Consider the following 23390-nt stretch of genomic DNA (forward strand, 5'->3'; position numbering starts at 1 on the left):
GGACGCTTAAATTTTTGTTTGTGAAGTTAACATGACATTTCATTGAACAGAATTATGTTTTATGCATGATATAACATCTGAAACAAGTAATTTCATTAATACAGTACTGTAAAACCAAAAATTTGGGGAGGCATGAAACTTTTGCGGATTCATGAGGAGCCAAGATTCATGAAAGTAATATGTGTGCAAAAGTGTTTGTCTACTCAATGCATTGAATGCCAGTAGCAATTCGCAGAAGTTTCATGCCACGAAGAAGACTGTAGGTTCCAATTCAGAAAAGTTTTGTCCTGTAAATGTTTCTGGTTTTGCGGTGTCACGTTGTTGACATTGATCATCCAAGAGTAATTTCGTGCTGATATTTTGTCTTGATCCTCATCCCGATGAAGACTTAGTCTCGAGCAGACTTGGGCAGGTGTCTATGGGGAATGAGTGTAATAGCAAAATCAGCCCATCCTCAACGGGTAAAAAACTTAGTTGCCCTCCCTACAAGTTTACCCAATATCGACCACAATTCTAATTCGGATGCATAGCACAAGTTCTCCCAATATTGACCAAAATTCTAATTCCAATGCATAGCACAGCAGTATATTATATCCCCAGTCATAGTCCAATTTGTGAACTCTAACTTCCCTCACCCCACCCTCAGATACCAGTTTGCCGAGGATGAGGATGAGGAGGGGGAGGACCTCCAGACGGTGCTGAGGGAGAAGGCCAAGCTGGAGGGGCAGCTGGAGATGCTGATGGCAGAGACGGAGACCGCCCTGCAGGCCCGCACCCAGCTCCAGAGCCAGGTGGCCATCCTCCAGGCCAAGCTCAAGGTCAGTGGTTGCCATGGTAACGGAGGATGAGACACTCAGCTCATCAGGGCAGCGTTTCATAAAACTTGTCAGTCACTGACGACTGTTTGAAGCTCCTGAAATCCTTTTGTATCTGATTAGCCGAGAGGAAATTTGTCGGTGAAAGTCACTGACAAAACACTTGACAAAATTCCCCCCAGATGCAAGACTTTTTGTGGCACAGTAGCACTGACGTTGGTTTTTGTGAATATGACTATTTGATATTCATGTAATATAGATGCCTAACGTGAGTATAGATGAAGGCAATTGCTGCTAGTCTTGATTCTTATGAGGATATATAGATGAGGGGATGAAAAAGAGGGTATGTGATGATGACAATGAAGTGATGACCAATGCTTGATATTGTTCCAATTAGATGATTGGGATAATTTAGATTTTTTTTAAAAGGAAAAAAGGATGATATGATGAATTTTGATGTGGTAGACTGCTGATATAGGTGATGTTAATGAGTCATGGGGTGGTGGCAAGAATGATGTTAATGATGATGTTTGTATACATTATCATGTAGAATGATAGGACAGGTCTTGATGTGTAGCTGCACCATGCAATCAGTGGCATATCATTTACCTACCATTCAGACATGATTAAGAAATTGACATAATACTTATATGGTGATATTGGGGATTATTCTGTGTCACAGAAAACTTCATGAAAATCACAGTTCTCCTCAATTCAGTGGATCAGTATTACCCAATTGAATTCTAGAGTGGATTATGATTATATCATCTCATTGTAAGATACTAAACGGCATTGTTAGTTGTTAAAACCTCTGGTATTATTGCTTTGCTACAAAAAGGATAATTCAAATGTGTTAAGGATGTTCTAAGTGTCTTTCATGGTATTGTATAAGGTAGGGATCTACAACATGGCAGCTTTAGTGGTATGACTTGACATCTGAGCAGGGTATAATGGAGAATAAATGTTTTTATTCTCAATCCATCCAGGCCCAGGGCTCGGGCGGGGACGGGGGCTCCGCCCAGAACCGGTCCGCCCTGGAGGCAGACATCGCCTCCCTGAAGCGGCACCGGACCCAGCTGGAGGAGGCCCTGGCCAAGCTGCAAGGGGGGCTGGAGGCCAAGGAGGCGGAGCTGGACGCCCTGCACCGAGAGCTGCACTCCTCGGAGCTGGCCAACCAGCGGCTGCAGGCCAGGCTGGAGGAGGTGCGAGGGGAGATCGTCGGCAAGGAGACCACCATCTCCCTCCTGGAGGAGAAGATGAGTGCCATGCAGGAACAGGTGAAGAGATTAACATCAGATGGTCGAATCTTCATGCTTGTCCATCCGTATAGCTTGCTATGGCAGATAGATTACTGCCAAATCAGGACACCGTTTCATGAAAGATGTTAGGATAGCAGCTCTTGCTGGAATGGCAACTTCCAATGTAACAGCCAATTAGGAAGCTGGATTCTTGTTACCATGACAATTGCTATTCCAGCCAGAATTGCTATCGTATCAACTTTTTTAATGAAATGAGGCCCTGGTCCATAGAGTACTGAAATGTGATATCATAGCCATACATCACCATGGAAACTGGTTTTCACAACCTTACCTGGCCTAAATGTCTGTGAACCCATGAACACCATTGTTGCTAGCCATGCACCTGGTTCCAACCCAGGCTGTAACAAAAGACTGTGACATTGTTACTTCAATACTCTGTTCTGCCTTTCATGTACACTTTATACTGCATTGTGGTGAACCTGTTAGAAAGTAATCTTGGGTATTTCAGCAGACCTGTATGGATTAACTACACCTATTGTTTATCCAGACTCAAAGATACTTCAATTACTGCAATTAAAGATGAGTTTCTTTGAAATTGTACATTTCCACAAGTGGACACACAAAAAATGCATCGCAATGCGAGCTATGTGATTTTTAATGCCAATTTGACTGTTTGTTTTTTTCTAAAAAATGTAAATGTCAGGTGCAAGAAGCCAAGACGGACCAGACCCAGTCTGCTTCGGCCCTGTCCTCGCTCCAGACGGATGTGGAGTCCCTCACCAAGGCCAGGGACTGGTTCCAGGAACAGCTCGGCTTCGCCCAGGACGTGAGGAACCAACTGCAGTCAGAGCTGCTGGCCTCTCAGACGAAGGCTGCTTCCCAGGCGTCCTCCATTGAAACCCTGAAGACTGAAAATACAAAGGTGAGTTTTGATCAAGTACTGGCTTGCTGTGAGTTATTTTAAAATGGGTTCAAGAATGTAGCCTATCAGAAGTATTGGAATGAGTCAATTGTGCACACTTTATCATTACGCTGATGCATGGTAATGCAAAAAGTGCACACTGACGTCATAATGTACATCAGCAGCACGCACTCAATCAGTTTGGTAGTGTAAACGATTTTTAAGTTCTTGTTCAGTGTATTTAGCTTTTGAGCAAGTTCTGCATGTACACGTGTAACTGACGGGTATTCACCAGTGAAGGTAAATGAAAAATAGTCCATGGACCCATTTCTTGAAACAAGTAATGCACAGTTTAAACATCATGTTAGTTGAGATTTGGCACACTCAGGTAGTGGCAATGTCATGCAACATGCACTTGGCTCAAGTGATAAAATGGATGATGAGTCCAATATATCCCCTTTCCCCACTCTCCTAGGCTCTCCCCTTCCTTGTCTTGTTCCACCTGTACTATGTTTATTAAGCAGCAATTGACAACAAGCTCTTATTTGTACTTCTTGCAGCTGTAAATTGTCTAGCTGTTTGCAGCTATTGCTGAACGCCGTTCCGCTCCCTTTCCAGTTTTCATCAATAGCAAGATGTATGTAACATCCCTCCTATCTCTCACCCTCCCTTCTTTTCCTCTGGCCGACAGATCAAGCAGCAGCTGACGGATTCCCGGCAGCAGGCCCTGCAGGAGAAGGAGCAGATCGCCAAGCACCTGGAGACCATCGAGGCCGACATCGTGACGCGGGAGGCCACCTTCTCGGCCATGCAGCGGGAGAAGACGGCCGTCCAGCAGGCCGTCTTCGAGCAGATGGACCAGATAGAGGAGGAGAAGTACAGGTGTGGTAAAGTCAAATATTGATAGAATATTGACCAGCCTTGAAATGCATATGTGCACACTGTTAACACGGTTCATTTTTGGGGTAAATTTACAAATTAACAACTTGTGAAAGTATTGCCAGCTGTAACTAAGATGTGCTGAATTTCAGAATCCAAGCTGGGAAATCACCAAGTTTTCTCCTGAAAAGAGATGATACTAATTTTCATTCCATCACTATGGTTCTTGATGTCACATTCAATCCTCATGAAATTGTCTTTCAAATCTCAATTCACAAAATATTATACGTGTACTGAAAAAAAGAGCAAAGAAACGAAATCTCATTTTCTGTGCTCATTTTTCCACTAATAGATTATATTCATTTCTGGTCAGTTTCCTTCTGCTTACGTTTGTTAAGATATGATACTCTCAAAATATCCTTCTTATACAGTGTGTAGTCCACTGAGAAAGCAAAACATCAGTTAGGCAAGTTTATGAATTATTGCCCTCTTTTACTAATGATATATTGCCTGAGCTGTAAACATTGCATGAATCAAAAGTATGTTTCCAGGGAGGGTAACATTTTCTAATATCCCCCTAAACTATGGCTTCCTCAAAGCATTTGTCACCTAAGACTCAGGATATTGCTTGTCCGAAATTAGGTGATGCTAAAAACATGCGAATGAAGGGATGATACTGCCTGTCTAACTTTCACCTGGCAGTATTCTGCCATGATTGTGTCTGGGGAAAATCAGAAAGAAAAAATGACAGGCTTGTTGGGAAACAGTACCAATTAATCACATATAGATATCTTTGGATCGACGTATGATTTTGCCAGAATATCTCACAAACAAAGCTTTATAATCTGGCTTGATTGTTTATGTTTTGTTGTCCCAGTATAGCTAGGAAAACTGTGGATGGAATAACAGTTCTTTGAGTGCTTCTGTTCCAGTATTTTCCTAGTTTACACAATGCAATTGTTATATGCTGAGGAATCTTATGCCAGAGTCGTAACAACACATGCATGTGTGAAGTGACTTTAGTGTAATCAAAGCTGGTATCTCTCTTTATTCGTGCAGACTTGCCGGTCTGGTAGCATCTGCCTCTGAGCTGGAGAGGCAGCTGGAAGTGGCGCGGCAGGAGCTTGAAGCCAAGCATGCTGCCCTCGTTGGCCTGGAGAAGGAGAAGAGAGAACTTGTCAAAGGACTCGCCCTCGCAGAGGTGAGATGGTCATTCTAAAAAAAATCAAAGCTGCAGAGAAGTCTTGTGTATGATATGTTTGACTTGAAGATTTATTGTGAGAATGACAAGGTGTTGTATTAATATTGTAGCTCTAATAGAGGAGGTAGATGGGTAGATAATTAATGCATATAGATAATAAACTTCCACATTCTGGTAGAATTACGTAGTGCACACATCAAAGAAGAAAGGTAAAGAATGTAGATATGTCCATGGAGAACAACATGCAACCAGTATGTATTCATGTGAAAGGGCAAAGATGGGGCTATAAGGGTATTAAATTATCATTATGTGTTTTTGTTACAGGAAGCTCTGAAGGCCAGAGATACTGAAATGGAAGCCTTGCAGGTCAAGTGCAATAATGTGGAGGAGAAGCTACGCGAGGAGCAGGGCAAATCGACCGGCCAGGATGAGGAAGTGCGCCAGCTCCGGTCGGACAGGGCCGCCCTGGAGGCCGCCCTGGCCAGCGCAAACGAGGAGAAGCGCACGTTCGACGAGTCCCTGCAGAAGCTGCGTGGCGACCTCGGTAGGGTGGAGGCGGGCTTCAAGCAGATGCGGCAGGAGCTGGGCGCGAAGACGGCACAGCTTGAGGAGACGCAGATGGAAGGGCAGCAGCTGAAGGAACAACTAAAGACAGCGGAGAAGCAGATGGACGCGCAGCAACGAAACCTTGAGGCCTCCATCGCCGCCATCGGCAACAAGGACGGCCTCATTGAGGAGCTCGTCAGCTACAAGGAGCAGCTGGAGGCAGAGATCAACGCCCTGAAGAGGGACGCGCAGACGGCTCGCAGCTCACAGGACAGCGCCCAGCAGGCCAACACAGGGCTCCAGACGGAACTGGCCAAGGCCAGGGAGGGCTTCCAGATGCTGGAACAGCAGCTCCAGGGCGCCCTGGCCGAGAACGCCAACCTCCACGGTCAGCTGGAGTCGCTTTCAGAGGACCAGAAGCAGCTGACCGGCCTGATGGACGAGAACGCGGCACTGCGCCAAAGGGTAGCCGACTCACAGAGCTCCATGCACAGGGAGCTGGCGGAGCAGAAGGCCAACGTCCTGAGGCTCGGCTCAGACCTCAGTAGCACCCAAAAAGAGCTCAAGGAAAAGGAACGGCAGTACGAGGCCAACATAGCAGCCCTGACCAGACAACTCGAGGACACTTCAGTTGCCAAGAACCATGTGGAAAAAGAACTCATAGAAAAGACGGCTGCTGCAGCCCAAATGAGCAAAGATGAACAGGAAAGGCTGTTTGGGGAATTGCAGGTGTGTTTTCTTAGCTAAGAAGCAGCATCCTAATAAAAAAAAATCACTCAAACTTTATTTATGGACAGACATCATTAGTTTTGTAATGAAATTGTAAAAGTTTGGAAGATTTGTGGCAGGCACAACTGTAATCACCATTGCCAGCAACTTTTTGAAGTTGAATGCAACATTGCTGCCAATATTTAGTAAATCCATCTAGAAAATATACATTGTTCATATTTGTACTGTAATGAGTGATGTTCTACTTGGTTTATGGTAGTTTTCATAAATATGCAATCTATTTTACCATGATATGGACAGGTCAAGTAGAAATTTGAGACGGTTTCCAGAGGTGTTGCAAGAAAATTGCAATGCCCTTTTTTAGTTGAACTTTAACTAAAATCGGGCAGCAGGGTGAAATATGTTCAATACATTTTAAAACAGTTGTCTCTTAAATGAAAACAAAGCCCAAATATAGGTGTGGATTGAGTGAAAGTAGCAATATTAGTAGAACACATCAGTGAAATTTGAGGGAAATCGGACAATCAATGCAAAAGTTATGAATTGTTACAGTTTTGATGTCGTCGTGCTTGGATAAAAAGACTACACTGAAGTTCATGATGTCACTTTGGACAATATAGAGAAAATGTAAGGAGAATTCCGCAAAATTTCATTTTTAATGAAAAGTACTCATTCCATCTGCTTGTTACTGATAACCCGTTGAGGATAGGCTGATTTTGCTACAACACGCATTTCCCATAGACACTTGTCCGAGAATATTTGGTACTCATCTTTAACAGGTTAAGGGTAATAGTTTTCCCCCACTTTTTGACGGACGTAAGCCAGTGCTCTGTCATTATGATAGAAAAGTGAAAATATGTTGAATTTTCTTTATATTGATAATCACTCAATCCAGATTTATATTTGGGCTTTGGTTTCCTTTGAGAATGTTGAAGAAAAAAAACAAGAACAAATGCCAAGAGAGCTATGTAATACTAGCCTCTCATCAAGCCGCTCTGTTTGTGTCCCCACTGAAGGCTGTGAAGCAAGAGGCCAACTCCCTGCGATCCGTGAAGGGCCGACTGGAGAACGACGTCCAGCATCTGAGGAGGAACATGGAGGAGGACACCGAGGCCTACAGGAGGAGGATTGGGGAACTGGAGGCAGAATTACAGGTATGTGTCACAACTCGATGCTTATGGGGTTTGTGTCCTGATAAGACCGTGGAGAGATTCTAATTGGGTAGCTCTCAGAGATGTGACATTCAAAGACTTCATTGTATAAGTCGGTTTAATTATATCACAAATGAAGGTGGTGGTGCTGTTGTTATTATGATAAAGATGATGACAGTTATTGCTATTATTGTTATTATTCCTTCCATAATCTATCTGATATCTATGTTGTAGCTTCAGCCATTTTCGTTTGTCCATCAAGTTGACTGGAAGCAGTATTGTTAACATGTTATTGGCAAGGTTTGTCGTATATGTGTGTATGTGGAAATATGGAGTAGTGAAGAGATGTCCTTTACTCATTATACTGATATTGCCAGTCTTAGGGGTGAGAGTTTTCAGGTATAATATTTGAGAGGTTCATATTTAGAGCTCAGAAAGGGCGAAATCTGTTCCTTTTGTTATGAACAGATATGAAGTATGCCCTCACAGTCATTTTGTTTTCTTATTTGTATAATTTAGTTAGGCAGCTCACCTTTGTCTGTCTGTCTGTCTGTCTGTCTGTCTGTCTGCTTGTTTGCTTGTTTGCTTGTTTGCTTGTTGTTGTTTTTTATAGGGGATGGAGAAGAAAAGGAGAATTTTTTCATTAAAAAAAAAAATGTTTGATGGGCCACTTTGTCTGTTTTGTTTTGTTTCGTATGTGTGCATGTGTAGTAGTAGTAGTAGCTGTGATTGACAAATTCTCTCATTGTGGTCCAAAAATCACTTCAGCTTTTCTGTTTCTTGAGCCAATGGTACTGTTACTCCTGTACTCATGAGCAAAACATTTTGACACCTTTCAAAGGACCTGAAAAAGATATTGGACCAGCAGAAGAGGAAAGAGCAGCGTAACCGAACCTTGGCCCTGGACCTTGAGAGGGAAAGAGGAAGGCTGGCAGGTGGGTGATTTTTTTTTCCGTTTTCTTCTTTTAAAAAAAGATAAAATTTCAGGCCAGCTAACCCAAGGACAGTTACAACTTGTACTGCCAGATACTGATTACTACTAGTTACAACTTTCACTACTGATGTAGATGATGATCTAGATTTGGACACTTTTCTATCATGGCTTAAATTGAATCACAGCTTAGATACCTTAAAACCTTGGTATGACATTGTAACTCTTGTTAGATTCAGTTGTTTCTAGTACAGACATAGGATACCAGGACGATTGCCTTTCTAGCTCTTTTCCTTATTTAAACCTCCAGAAGCCACAAGAAGTCACATTAGCCTCTATAAAATGTATGACAGTGAACAGCTGTACGGCAGAGTCCCAGTGAATGGACACGTGGTAAAGCTGCACAACTGCACACATCTTTGAGTAAAGAAATTGGCTCATGTTTCCTTCTATCAGGTGTGCATCAGAGTCACACGGCTCTCAAACAACACACGGGTATGCTGGAAAGCGCCCTCGCTCAGCGGGAGTCGGCAGTGGCCGAGCTCTCCAGCCAGCTGACCAACAGTGCCCAGGACAGAGCGGACGAGAACCACCGCCTCCAGAGGCTCGTCCACGAGTTGGGAGCTGCCCTGGAGAAGGAAAGGCAGGCATCCACCGACATCAAAACGCAGGTGAGGGACTGACTCTTTTAGTTAGCCAAGTCACTGCTGGTCCTGGAAGTTTCGACTTGTCTTGTTCTTTCTTTCCTTCACGTTTGTGTGGATTCAAACCAGTATTGGTAGTTTTGCTTCCATTGATGTAATTCTGTATGTCTGATAAACATCAAGTCTCTAATTCTTAAAGAACATCTCTGTGAGATTATAACTCTTCTTTATGTGCGTGTAGTGTGCACAAATTGCTATTTTGTTGTAATACAGCTGGCTATATGGCCATGGCATAGCGTTGCTATGTGTGTTCTCTAGGTGATCTTGCATTTTAAACAAAATCTGAAATGTTTCGAGGTTACTACAATTGCAATGATTCACAAATGTGTATTGACAAAGTGTGTCCCTTTATCATTTTGTTTGACATAATTGGAGTTGATTCTACTGTTCCAAAAATCTTTCATTCATCAGTACCAACAGTGCATCTTTTTTCTTATCTAAAAAAAAGAAGAAGCTGAAGATACACACAATGACACATTAAAAAAGAACCAAAGCATCTGTAATATGTGATGTGAAGTTTGTACCCTAATATAGAATCCTGCTTGTGCATGGTGCTGTTACATACATGGGTCTAGGGTAATTACCCCCTGGGCAATTACCTCAGACCCTTCCCCTGACCCTTCCCCTGACCCTAACCCTAGTCTGTACTCTAACCTTGTCACTAACCAGCAATTAGCCAGAGGATAATTGTGGTGATATGATATACATGTATGTGCTGTTGTATATAATATATCTATATCCGATGTTCACCTTCTGCAGCTGGCCAATGAGAAGGGAGAGACGAGCAGGTTGCGTCAGGAGCTGCAGTCCGCTGGGATGGAGGTGGACGAGGTCAAAGGTGGCATGCAGAGGAAGGACAGCCAAGTTCAGACACTCAGCGCAGAACTGGGGAGATTACAACAGGTATTAAATCATATTTTGTGCAGTGGAGTGAAAGTGTCTTTTTTGTCGGGTGTAAGAAATCCGGACCAACTGTAATGATAAAGTCATCACAAGTTGGCAAATTGTTTATTAGAATCGATCAACACACGCACTTGCTTTGTAATATATTTTAAAGATGTGATGTAAAAATTGTATGAGGGTTTTATGGCACGTCAGTTTTCTGTCTCGGGGAAGGGCTGTAATTAATTGGAAAGTTACTTTTGACTACAAAAATTCTCAAAGTTAATGATGGTTGTGTGATAGGGGCAATACAAGTTAAAGGTCCTGTTTACCTATGGGAACAGTGATTTTAAAAATGTTCAAGATATCACATTTGATGCATATGTGTAGGTCTGTTGCATCACAAAACATCCTACCATATAAAATTTTTGCAATAAAGCCTAAAATATAAGGAGATATCAGTATTGTTCTCATTAAACCGTAACTGTAGACGGTTTAGTCTGGAAACATTTTTATTATAACTATTGTTCACATTCTGTGTATTCAACAATACTTAACATCGCTTATACGGATTCAAATTTTTGCAGTGGTTGTTTCTATCCCTAACTCACATTTTAGAACTATTTTAAAGCACTAATGCTGAGTTTTTGTTTCATCTGCAAATGGTAAATTATGCCTTTAAGATGTAAGAGACATTATTCAGAGTGGGTGCACAAAATTATGTAGTCATGTATATATTTTTATGTACTGTGTAGAACGAGGTCGACCAGAAGGAAGCACTCGAGGCAATGAAGCGAGAGCTTGAGGCCAGCAAGGCCCACATGGAGAGACTCAAGAGGCACCTGCAGGACAAAGATGCCCAAAGTCCAGTCCTGGAGGACCAGATGAAGGTAGGTTTAAGGCTCAGATGAAGGTAGGGTTGGAATCTGGATGAAGATATTATAGAGGTATAGATGAAGGTAGAGTTGAGGTCTTGATGAACATAGAGTTCTGGATGAAGTGAAGGTAGAGGTGTAGATGAAGTAGGGTTGAGGATCAAGATGAACGTACAATAGAGATCCAAATGATGGTGGACTTTAAGTGTAGGTCTGGGCGTAGGGAGAGTAGAGTTCTGGAAAGAGTTGGGATAGAGGTTTAGATGAAGTAGGGTTGAGGTCCAGGAGAAAGTATTGTTGAGGTCTATACGAAGGTATAATAGAAGTCCAGATGAAGGTACATAGTGTACAGTAGAAGGCTGGATGAAGGTAAGGTTGAAGTCTGGATGGAAGTAGGATTGAGGTGTAGATAAAAGGTGTTTTAAGGCCCCAGATGAAGGTAGGATAGAGGTCCAGATGAAGGAGTGATAAAGATCCAAATGATTGCAGAGTTTAGGTGTGGATAAAGATGGGGTAGAGACATTGATGAAGGTAGGGTTGAGGTATGGATGAAGTTCAAATTGAGGTGTAGATGAAATAGGGTTGTGCTCCAGATGAAGGTAGAGGTGAGGTCTATGTGAAGGTGAGGCCAAAGTCCAGATGAAGGCATCCAGAGGAAGGTAGGGTAGAAGTTGTGATGAAGGTAGAGTAGGGGTCTAGATAAGCTAGGTTGAGGTCCTGATGAAGGTAGGGTGGGGGTGTGGATGAAGGTAGAGTAGAGGTCTAGATAAGTTGGGTTGATGTCCTGATGAAGGTAGAGCTGAGTTCCAGATAGATTTGACTTTTAATCTGTAACAGCAAAACACAGTGCCACAATATTTGTTGAATGACGCCATGTACTCTGGTTGGAAATTATTTTGCAGACGCTGGCCTGGCAGAGTGAGCAGAAGGCGAGGGAGGCGGAGTCACTCCGAGAGCAGCTGGACCTGGCCGAGAAGAGACAGCAGATAGAACTGGAAGGAGTTAAATCCAGCCTGCAGGTGAGCACTAGCATGCATACCAGGCCATATTTCCCAATCTGTGATTTAACTCTCACATTCTCAACACTTTTGAATGCCATTAGCATTATGTTGATACAGGTTTACCTGTAAGTGATAACCATTTACATTGATTTCATTGTTGTTAAAATTATCATGCTTGTCTATATAGTGAAAGCCACTTTACCTCCATGTGAGACCTGTTTACAAAATCAAACAAAACAAATGTCAGATGAGAAAAATTAGGTCTTTTTACAGAAGCACGGTTGAATTTTGTGAATATTTCAACTAGTGCAGTAAAACTGAATACTACTGATTTTCTTTCCATCGTGTAAGTATTGGAGTATGTATTGTGCGTACATATAAATGCGTGTAGCAAAAAAGCTACTGAAATCTGCTTATCCAGTAGTGGCGAGCCAGTGGAGTGAAATGGAGTCAAAAGGGGCCTGAGCTTTTGATCCTAGCAGAATCTTCGTCAGAGACAAAAATTGTCTCTGACGAAGATTCTGCTAGGATCGAAAGCTCAGGCCCCTTTTGACTGCATATAAATAAATGCTACATCTTTATAATTATTTTGTTTATCTATACAAATAGTAAGACAACCACCGATAGATGGTTCCTTATTACAAGTGAATTGTTGTATTCTCAGATGACAAACCAAGAGCTGGAAGGATTGAAGCGAGAACTGGCGTCGACGAGGAAGGAGAAGTTTGCCTACCAGGCCAAGCTGAGTCAGCTGAAGTCTGCCCTGCAGGCAACCCTTCAACAGAACAAGGTCAGTTTACCCTTCCATGAAACCTTTAACCCTGTGCATGCCACGTTTATATCCTGTCCATAGGTTCATGTGCAAATTTGTGCACATTTGACTCGTTGGTACATAAAGGGTTAAATAGGCAGTGTTGCTTTTACACTGCGGAAATAACACAATATGGTCCCTGTTGGTTATCAATGAGTTAATTTGGTCTCTGTAGCACTGTCATAATTATCGCAATGACGTATAGTCAGTCCACTGGGAGTCATTGTGATAATTTGGCGCTGCATGAATGGGTTTGGTTGCCATGTGACTGTCATGAATTTGTGCATAAGTGTGTGAATTATGGCACTAATCACAATGCCAAAATAAGGCATTTGGATGGAAAAAGATATGTGCACATGTGTGTGAAGTATAGCACTGTCACACTGCCAGAAGTAGGCATTTTGGTGGGAAAAGATCTGCTCAGTTGAAAGATTTGGATTGCAATGTGGATTGCATTATTTTGTTAGTGCTTACAAGCGTTGAATACTTCCGTAGCAGCTGTGGAAAAAAAATATTATTCAGTTCAATCCAAATCAAATATTTTAAGACATATGGATGGCTGCTAGCATAGTGATGTAGTCATTGTCATTATTTCATCTTTATAGTTGTGTAATATCATTTTATATTTTTTTACTTGATTTTTGACTTGATTAGTCGTAAACAGGCACTCGAAATGTGTCTATTTGCATAGCAAGTATACAATCTTATGACCAACATCTTCACATTTATGTGTTCATGATTTTTTTTTCTCTCTCTCTTGTGCCAGCTCTTGAAGGCCAAGCTAAAGTCCAAGAATAGGGTGGCCTCCACCCTGGGGAAGCAATCCCCTGGGGCAGGGGGACCCACCCAAGGGGAAGGGAAGGGTCTGGCAGAGGATATTGTGGTCCCCGAGATCGCGTACGATGTGGAATCGCTTCTCAACAGCGATGAAGTGGAAGGAGTATCGGCCAGTCACAGCAGGTAAAATCTTGACACTTATTTCAGTGAGATTTAGTCTGTTGTAGTGATTCTTTATATCTGTTTCCATTTTTGTTTCTTGTCCTGCATGGATTAGTTTCGGATGAAATGATTACATCGTCGCTATTCATATTTTGTCTATGAATGCAAATTCAGTGCTATTGATTATATGTGAGCAAGTCCTCAGCTTCATGTCAGGTTTCTGAAATAATTTGGTGTTTTTAAATAATGCTGTATATATGGCATGTTCCACAAGACATGCAGTGCCAGTTTCTTTATGATTAATGAGTTTATGTTGACTGTGTGCAAAATTTGACTGACTTGGGATACATTTTGGAATACCTGCAACACTTTAGAAAATGCTAGCACATCAGGCTCATGTGGGCGGCCCAATATGGAGAAGACATTCTAGCAGTAACAAACTTCTTTCGGCCAAACTCAGATCTGTTTTTTAAACATTGGATGTACGTACACCCAAGAGTACTAGTCTGGTCATCTAAGTAGTTTTAGCCTTTCTTTTCAATTCAATTCAGGGTTTTTTGTTGTTGTTGTTGTTGTTGTTTTTTGTTTTTAAAGAGCGTAGACATTTCACTTTCTTTGGTGACAGAGAATAAGGTTTCATGAGCAAAACAAAGTAAACTGAGAGAAGACTATGAAATAATTGTGGAACCTTGTAGTAATTATACTTTGTCATGAAACCTGAAAGGTAAAACATAGTTCTGGTATGCCTGCAGAATTGTCAAATTTTGCTCCAAAATGTACACGTATGCCTAAGAAATGTGTGGAATAACGCTGTAATAACAAGATATTCGTTGGGTAACGATGAAAATGCAAAATATTAACCAAAAAGGTTTGCCAGAGTCTCAATCTCAGAACGGGGTCAGGCTAACCCGTACTCAGGGACAACTTGGCCTAGCTTTGACGGCGGGGCCGATTTGTCCCTCTGGATTATACAGTGTTGTACACAACATGTATGCGCGCCCAAAGAACCTCTTTGGGCGCACATACAAAATGAGCATGCGCCTATGTATAAAATGTGGCGATCGATTGCGTGTAAATTGTCTGAAATAGGGCTGAGTTGTCCCCAAGACCGAGTTAGCCTGGATCTTTCTGGAATAAAAGTCAGTATACTGATCTCAAAATACTCCAAAACAACTCATCATCCCGGCAAATCGCGTCAGCCAAGTAAGTTTCTTAGTAGACTCTTTTGAAAAAATGAAAGCAAATATGAAATGGTGCAAAACAGGTTCTCAAACCTTTACAAGAACTATGTTTTCACTTGAAGTGATGAAAATGAACAGTATTTAATCATCTTTTGCTCTCCTCCCATGCAGACCGCTGTATGCCATCCAGTCCTGCCTCCAGTCGATCAAGGACCAGATGGGGGCACTGGATGACCAGATGAAGGAACACACGGCGGCCGTCAACACGTCCTCAGAGGCATGGAAGTAAGTATGGGGTCTGGAAGGGAGACTAGTCTGTCGTCCACTTTGGCCTTTAGTGACAATTAGACGTTTCTCACACACAGCGACACAAACAAAGTAGAGAGCAAGGGGAAAAAGAGCAAGAGTGTTTGTTGACACTTTGATATTGGAACTTAATTCGATATCAGAATGTTGCTGTCACTTTCTAATCATTCTTCATGTTTATTATAGTCACTGGTCATTTTCTTGCTATTTTGTTATGTATGAATTGATATAGATGTCACATGAAAGCGCTGTGATGAAACGGGATGCTTCATTTCATCCCCTTCTCCCATCTGTGTTTGTTTGCTTGTTTGTTTGTTTTGATTTTTATGCCTCCGCAACGAAGTGGCCGGAGGCATTATGTTTTCGGGTCGTCCGTCCGTCCGTCCGTCCATCCGTCCGTCCGTCCGTCCATCCGTCCGTCCGTCCGTCTGTCTGTCCGTGCTAACGAGAGTATGCTTGTGTGGCTAGGAGAACAATAGTGCACAATAGATGGCCTTTATTCCGTCAGGCTTATGTGGCTAAAATTTTTGCTTGTGTGTCTATTTTAACAAAAGGGAGAACAAAGGGGTAGACACACAAGTATATCACCGTGAGGTCGTCCGTCCGTCCGTCCCGTTTTGTTTTTGTCGATATCTCAAGAACCGTGTGGTGGTTTTACATCAAACTTGGTATGAGGGTATATCCTTGGGGGATAATACTTTGTGTGGATTTTAGGGTCACAGGGTCAAAGGTCACAGGTTTATTTTGTGGAAAAAAAATTGAAATTTCATGTTTTTCTCCATATCTCGCAAATGGTTCAAGGTATCTTCATGGAACTTAGTATATATGCTTGTACCGATGGGCAGTGATTATCTAGGGAAGTTGGGGGTCATGGGTCAAAGGTCAGGGGGTCAAAGGTCAAGGTCAACTCCTCAAAATATCACTACTTTCCTTAAAATGCAATAGGCTGAAGGTTGTTTTTTTTTTTAAACTTGATGTATGGCATGTATTACCCAATATATATTTTTGGGGAAGTTTCTTGCCAAAAGGTCAAAGGTCAAAAGGTAAAAGGTCAAGTGAAAGTGCTAAATTGCACTTTTTCCTCCATATCTCGAAAGTAACTCAAGGTGTCATCATGAAACTTACATATTTATGCATGTTCAACCTAACAGTGATTCTCTTTGGAACTGTGAGGTCAAAGGTCAAAGGCCAGGTTTAGATAATGCTATTTTCCCATTTGATACTGAAATTATACTTTTTCTCAATACCTTGAAAATTACTCAATGCATAAACTTATAAAAGGGTCAAAAGTCAAGTAAAAATCATCAGTTCCCCAAATACCTGCACTCTGACATTTTAATCATTCATCCAATTGAACCTAGTTCTAGGAAAGTGAACATTCAGCACATTTGTGTCAAACCTGTCATTTTAATATTTTGCCAATTGTGTGAAACTGTCGTCACACATTGTCAAGACATTGTACTATAGACCTATTAGGAGAACCATGCACTATGGCGGAGGCATATCAGTAGCCGTAGCGATATATCTAGTTTAGTGAATACATCTGTTGAAGGGGTGAGCCATTGTAGTTGGATTGTATTGCATGAATGTAAAATGCTCGCCTTGTACTTAAAAGTGTGATTTCACGACAACAAAATTGGGTTCAGGTCGGTTGAGCTACTTCATTTAAACCATGTTAAAGCCACATGAGCGTTTACAGGAGTCTTTATAGATTTGAAAATCAGGAACACAATTTGCAGACCTTCTTTATCCCCTATTTTAATGGTAAAATATATTTCTGTTAAGGGCTCAAAATTTATCGTCCGCCATTTGGAGTTTGCTTACAATATATCAAAAGGGTATACCAAGAAACCCATCTTGGTGACACAATTTTTCAGAGTAATGAGTTGTTGTGGAGTATTTTTGAGATCCGGAGATCTAAAGTGTGAAATAGTTTGATTGTAGTACACAACTTTTATCTCAGAGTGAATGATCTGGACCCCTGCCCATTCAGTAGTGGCTGTGTAGAAAGTTACATGATGATTGGTCATGCCCTAGCAGTAGTATCTCCCAACAATTATCGCATGCCATTCACTCTCGCATTGAAGATAGATGGATACTGCTATGGCTTGATTTGTAATTCATCAAAAAACTGAACATAGCAACCATCCTGGGATATGATCCGAGATTCCAATACTACTGGTGTACCTTTTTGACTGATATTTCCCATTTGGGTCATTACCCAACAGAAAGCGTGTTATCACAGCCGCTGTTTCACACATTTCTTGAGCACATGTGTCCATTTTAGTTTCTGCAGGTATACTTTTCTGCAGGTATACTAGCAGAACTATGTTTTACCCTGAATTGTCTTTATGATGAAGGGGTTCTCCAGTAATGTGATTCTCTGTTCTGTGGAATGTAGGGAAGTCAGCAACCGTGTACGGGATCTGCGGAGGGCAAGCGCCGATCCCATTGCCCCTGCGACCACCCCATCGCCAACCAGTGCCCTCCCCAACGGATCCGGTCCGGCCACTGGCCGGGGCGTGGCCAGCGGACAGCCCCCAAGGTCTTCCAAAGCAGCAATGAGGCAGCCCCAGGTGTACGACCTCTAGAGAGGGCGCCCTTTCAAGTGTCTCCTGCCGGCAGATTGCGCATTCAACCCGCTGACGACTAACTTCTTGGAAGCTACAGCCTGCTTCATACAGCTTAATTTTGGTTTGCTGTCTTCACCCATGGCTGCACACAGCTGTGAATGGTCGGCATTGCTGCTGTGCAAATGAAAAGTCCAGACAACCGATATTTAACAGCTTGGTTTCGATGTCATCGTCTAGTTTTTATCTAAGGAAATAACAAATAATTTTTATACCTGGACAGTCATTAATATTCACTGATGTTGCTGTCTTGCGCAATGTAATGGAACTGTGTTTGTTTGGGTTTTTTTTATTTCCAGGCTGGAAAGATATCAGTCTTAACAAGTTCTTTCATGCTTTTTAAAAGATATTGTAATAAAAACGACAAGGAAAGCTGTGTTGTGAAAGAGAGAAGATCCACACCAACAAACTCATCATTACCTAAGGTGAAATACTAGAGAAAGAATGTGGTTTAGTGCTGCCAGAGAGTTTACTGATGAAACATTTGATAAATAGGATGTTGTTTCAAGGATAACATTCAGATATGATCCATGCATATTTTAAACGCTTGAATACTCACATTGTGTGACACAGCTCTGAGTTTAGTCAACGCAAGAACGATGAATGTTCTGGTAGGCTGAGGTGATTTCTTTTTTTTTTAAGTTTTTTTCATCGTGCATTTGAGTATATAAGTTGTTGGAAGTCTCATAAATTCAGAATGTACCAAATTGCCAAGGATTGCTAATATCTGTTTATGAGTTGATTTATTTTAGTTTGTTTGTTTTGAGATTGAACACATGTTTGATGCCTTGCCTGGTGTGTTTGCATGCAATTTGATTTACTTTGCTTGAACGACTTAGCCACAGAAACAATGGAGATTTCTCCTGTTGTGATCTGCAGGGATGAGATGAATTTTTGACATTGCCATGAGCCTAACGCGAGTTGTAGCTGGTGTTTGCATTAAGTGTCCTGCACAGATGAGAAAGAAGCACAAAAAATGGTGATAGTAGATGAAGATCTTTGTATAATTAGCAGTGAGCTTCTTTCATTCATGCTACTGAATTAGTAAGCGTAGACTTTGCTCGTTTGAATGAAAGCTCCTTATATTTTATGGCTTTGAAATTTGATTGATGCAGAGTTACAGTAAATCGTATCAAATTGAATAATACCATACTATTAAGTTGAACAGGAATCTGATACAAACCTTGCAAGTCTCCATTGCAGTGTTCCTGGTTCTCTTATATCCCTGTTGCCCTTCATTTACTTTTCAAGGTAATTCATTTTAAATGTAATAAAAATCCACTTTACGATTATTTTGATGATTCTTACAAGCTGCATTCAAATGTAGGATATATACTTCTTCAAAATTTGTTTCTTCTGATATGATTTTCTGGAAGTGTTATATCATCAGTAAGAGTGCATACTATGCAGACATGTGTAGTAAAAATTTGTTCAATGTTCATGCATGAAAATGTTTTGAATATGAAAGGAATGGAATGATTTGTGCTGAAGGTGCTTTTGGAGTTTGTAAATTTTTTTTGGTCGTTTTTGCGTGGGATCGTAGTTTGATATGAATAATAGCCTTGCTTCAAGGAATTTTTTTTAGCTATTTCATTATTGCTTGGGAAAAAATGTAGAGGACATTGATGATAAAGATGTTTGACTCACACCAAGACTAGCGTCAAGATGAAGAGACTCCTGTTAATTAGTTACCGACATCCAGAGACTGGATTTTATCAATGACATTTTAACACTATTTCTTTTTATTTTATTTTTTACTTTTCAAACTCTGATGCCTGGTTTCCAAAGTTTGTAGCATTAAATTTGATAATGACAGGAGAAGACAGATTTTTGGAATGTCTTTGTGACATTTGCTCGTGAAATATAGAATGAGCTGGGGATCATAAGAGACCACATTATTTCATTTAGTAATCAAGAGGAATGAAATGGAGTGTTTTACATGAATTTGTTCATTATTGCCAGAGCAAGAAGATGTATTTGGTGCTGGTCAAATCACAGGATGTTTAAGGTTATGAAGTAAGAGAGCTCTGTAAGCCAAAGTCACTAAAAGATATCTATTCTGTCGGAGTGAATGGAAATTTTGTATATTTTAGGTGGATTTTTGTTTTTAATTATTCACTAGAGCTTCTGTTCCACTGCATTTGTGTACATTACAAGTCAGTGAGTTAGGATAGCAGCTTTGAGAGTAAATGGCGTTGTACATGTACTTTGTAATGAGAGAAGATATTTTCAGTACCAGATGACTTAATAACAAAGAATAGAAGTGATGATAATATTCAGCAAATTTTATCTGTGATTTAGTGGCCAAACTTTATGCACAGGTTGGGTTGCATGGAAGAAGCAAGTTCGTGAAATGGATTAAAACTGAAATGCCAGTGTGTCAATTTCATCAATTTGAAATTTTCACGGCAGTGACGAGGTCACAATGCACATAATGCAAAGGCGTATATGAATCTTCAGTGTTCATATCAGGTTGTGTTTCATTTTCTTTTCTTTTCATCAGTCATATCATAATGTCACAGCATTTGAATGTATTCTTTCTTTTTCAAGAGAATATGGAAGTTGCAGCATTGCCAAAAAAAAAAGAAGAAAAAGATTTTAGTACTTGTTTTTTTTTTCCTCTGTGTTTTAAATGACATATGCATACAATATTTACTGCAATAGAATATATTTAGATATATTGCTTCATGACTGTATATGATGAGCATTACGTATAATTTTTTCTGTATCTCTCTCTCTCTCTCTCTTTCTATCATTTTTCTTTTCAAGTTTTATCTTCATAATGCACATATTTTCTGTATGTTGTTTATGTATGTTTATCCCCATTTCATCTTAACTCATGAAAATATGGTGTTCACACTTATGGTTTTTTTTTTAGTCCATGGCTTAAATATGAAGCGCTATTCCATTGTAGTATGATTTTTATGGCAGCACCAAGCTTATTTTAAGAATATTTGTTTTAAATGTGCATACTGGGATTGAGATAGATATTTAGTTTTTGTACAAAGTGAATGACTATGACAAAAATCTTGTATTTCTAAAAGCAAATTTTAATGGCCTTCAACTTTGATAGCAGAGTGAATATTGTCTTATTCAAAAGTGTTTATGCTGATGTACATTTATGAGAGGGCATATATTGTGTGGTTAAATGAACAGGAACGTATATTGTAATTGATCTATATATAATTTATGTCTGTCCCATATTTCTGAAATGGTAGACATGAAACTATTATTACTTGCTTCCTTAAAGGGATAGTACAGCTGTAGATAAGAGAGCACTTCATATGAAAAACGTTAATTCAAAATGAAATGAGAGTAAATGCTAGTAAGTGAGAAGAACAATTTTAAAAAAAAATTCAAGTGGCAAAGACATGTGATTTGTCAAAAATGATCATCTTCTGTAATGGATCAAACATATTTCTGACTTTATTTCAAGCAATGAAAGCATAGAGTAACTGACGTCAGAATAACAGTGCATGGTACACAAGAATGATATCAACAGGCATTGTAAACTGTTTTAAGAGGACATCAATTTACTGCTGTATAATCCCTTTAACACTATTGTCAACATACACTGTTATTCAGTTTTCAAACTTTAATGTGATTTTTAAAGTATTTATAATCTTTGCATTATCTACATCTTTTTGTACAATTATCATTATATTTTGTTTATATGTAATTTAGGAGGGAAAAAATACATCTCAGCTATACAAGTACACTTGTAAAATGACTCATGCATATCTGAAGCAGTTCATCACACATCAACAGCTATAAGTGACATTGTGAATTCATCCTGCTAATGCAACTTTATGTCATTTGTTTGTGTTTTCAGTTCATGTTTTACTTCTTAGCTGATTGCTAATGAAATAATATGTTGTTCTCCTTTCTTTTTTGTGATCCTCATAGACAATCCTGGTTTGTAATATTGTGTTTTGACACCAAGTAAAGCCAGTCCATAGAAACAGCCCTCATGTCTTGTGAAAGATACACTGTACAAATGTTTATTACTTTTTTTTTCTTGTACAGTATATATAGGCAGAAGAACATTATTTATTATTATTGTATTTGATTTTGTTTCCAGTTGCCAGTTACCAACAAATCAGTTATATAAATAATGATAATAATAATAATAATAATAATAACAATAATAATGATAATAATAACAATAATAATGATAATAATAGTAATAATAATGATAATAATGAAATGAGTTCTTGCTTTTTTGATTGAATTGATACAAAATCTCTTTGGTTGTTATCTCAATAAACATTATCATGAGTACCCTGGCATTGATTCACTAACCCAAAAATTTCTTCTTTTTTTAATGGCAATGTAGAGGCTTAAAATGAAATTACACAGGAATTTATCAAAAAATTGCTTTCAATTAGTTTTTCATATTTCAAAAATAATGAAGCCATTGAAAGTTTAACTACATGTAATGGATGTGAAGATAGAAATATCAGTCTGTATTCATCTTTGTATTTATTTATTCCCCGTTGATGTTTTGAGTACTTTTATATATCAATCTTCAAAATTCAGTTAGGCTTGTAAGCTTATATGACACTGTAATATTTTTTTTAAAAGTATTTAGTAGTAGAATCCATCATTTGCAAAGAAATTTGGGACAAGCTGAGGAAGAATATATATTTATTTAATCAAAGCCAATAAAATTATTTTTCTTTATCAAAGCCCCTTTTTTATTTAATGTTTTTTTGTTACAATCATTTTTAAGACCACTGGCTAAAATTTCAATCGATGAATGGATGACACATTCCCGTTCTATCATTCATCATATATCAACTTGCAAAGTAGAAATGCAGAACAATTAATTGAATAACGAAAACCTTATACATAAATTAATTGATGCATTGTAGCAGATATTTGGGGATTTTTATAATGATAGTCCAGTGGCAAGAAATTGGTCAGTGTTTCTTTCCTTTTTTTTTTTTTTCCTGAAGCAATTTTCTTTTTTCAGTGCTATTTGTAAACATGTTACTTGATATATTCAGTATGAGTTACGTTTTCTCTTTTCTCAATGTTTTTCTCGGGCTGTAACATGAAACTCGTTTCGTAAAAGAGAGGAAAAAAAGAATTGTATTCTCGCTGCCTGTACTTTGTTCATAATGTGTAGAATTGTCATCCCTCTTCTCATCCACATGTAGGATCATTTGGCTTTTATGCTGGCTGAACTATTTATAAGCTGATGTTTGCATGTTCGTGGATTCATTGTAAGGAGGCCAGTCACTTTTACCCATTGCCTAATACCAGCAGGTGTGCTTTCATTGAAAGTCGAGTACACCGAGAATATTTTGTTTGCAGAATGAAAAGAACTTATAGAGCTCAGAGTGTATGCATTATGTGTCAATTTTAGCACTTGCTATCTATTAAGACACCATGGTCTGTCTTACTAATACAGTAGTTACTATGTTGGGACAAGGATATCAATTCGAGAAAATCCCTCTCTCTATTACCCCTTGATGCTGCAGAAATTTTTATGAGAAAAAAAGAAAACCAAAACAAAGAACCAACAATCAAGTTTTGCTCTCATAAAATTTTTTATCAGATATGTTTACAGAAATATGCAGGAGAACACTCAATCTTTCAAATCAGTCCATGCAAATAGTAATAACATGTGGATATGAAAATATT

General features: G+C 39.7%; 1 protein-coding gene across 1 annotated transcript in view; it reads left to right on the top strand.

Annotated features, from left to right (window-relative positions):
* The window catches only part of LOC139732870 (uncharacterized), a 37222-nt gene extending 18866 nt beyond the window's left edge, over positions 1–18356 (top strand). Inside the window, exons 8-23 of the mRNA XM_071643708.1 lie at positions 647–818; positions 1802–2092; positions 2778–2996; positions 3667–3857; positions 4914–5055; positions 5380–6330; positions 7347–7484; positions 8323–8416; positions 8869–9083; positions 9876–10019; positions 10754–10888; positions 11776–11892; positions 12539–12664; positions 13452–13645; positions 14977–15090; positions 17513–18356. Coding sequence (XP_071499809.1) covers positions 647–818; positions 1802–2092; positions 2778–2996; positions 3667–3857; positions 4914–5055; positions 5380–6330; positions 7347–7484; positions 8323–8416; positions 8869–9083; positions 9876–10019; positions 10754–10888; positions 11776–11892; positions 12539–12664; positions 13452–13645; positions 14977–15090; positions 17513–17702 — 3433 coding nt within the window. The 3' untranslated portion in view covers positions 17703–18356. The remainder of the gene's footprint in view (positions 1–646; positions 819–1801; positions 2093–2777; positions 2997–3666; positions 3858–4913; positions 5056–5379; positions 6331–7346; positions 7485–8322; positions 8417–8868; positions 9084–9875; positions 10020–10753; positions 10889–11775; positions 11893–12538; positions 12665–13451; positions 13646–14976; positions 15091–17512) is intronic.
* Positions 18357–23390: the final 5034 nt, after the last annotated feature.

The sequence above is a fragment of the Diadema antillarum genome, unplaced genomic scaffold, assembly GCF_040938485.1.
Source record: "Diadema antillarum isolate AM-2024a unplaced genomic scaffold, OU_Dant_1.0 seq00000454_RagTag, whole genome shotgun sequence".
Classification (NCBI taxonomy): domain Eukaryota; kingdom Metazoa; phylum Echinodermata; class Echinoidea; order Diadematoida; family Diadematidae; genus Diadema; species Diadema antillarum.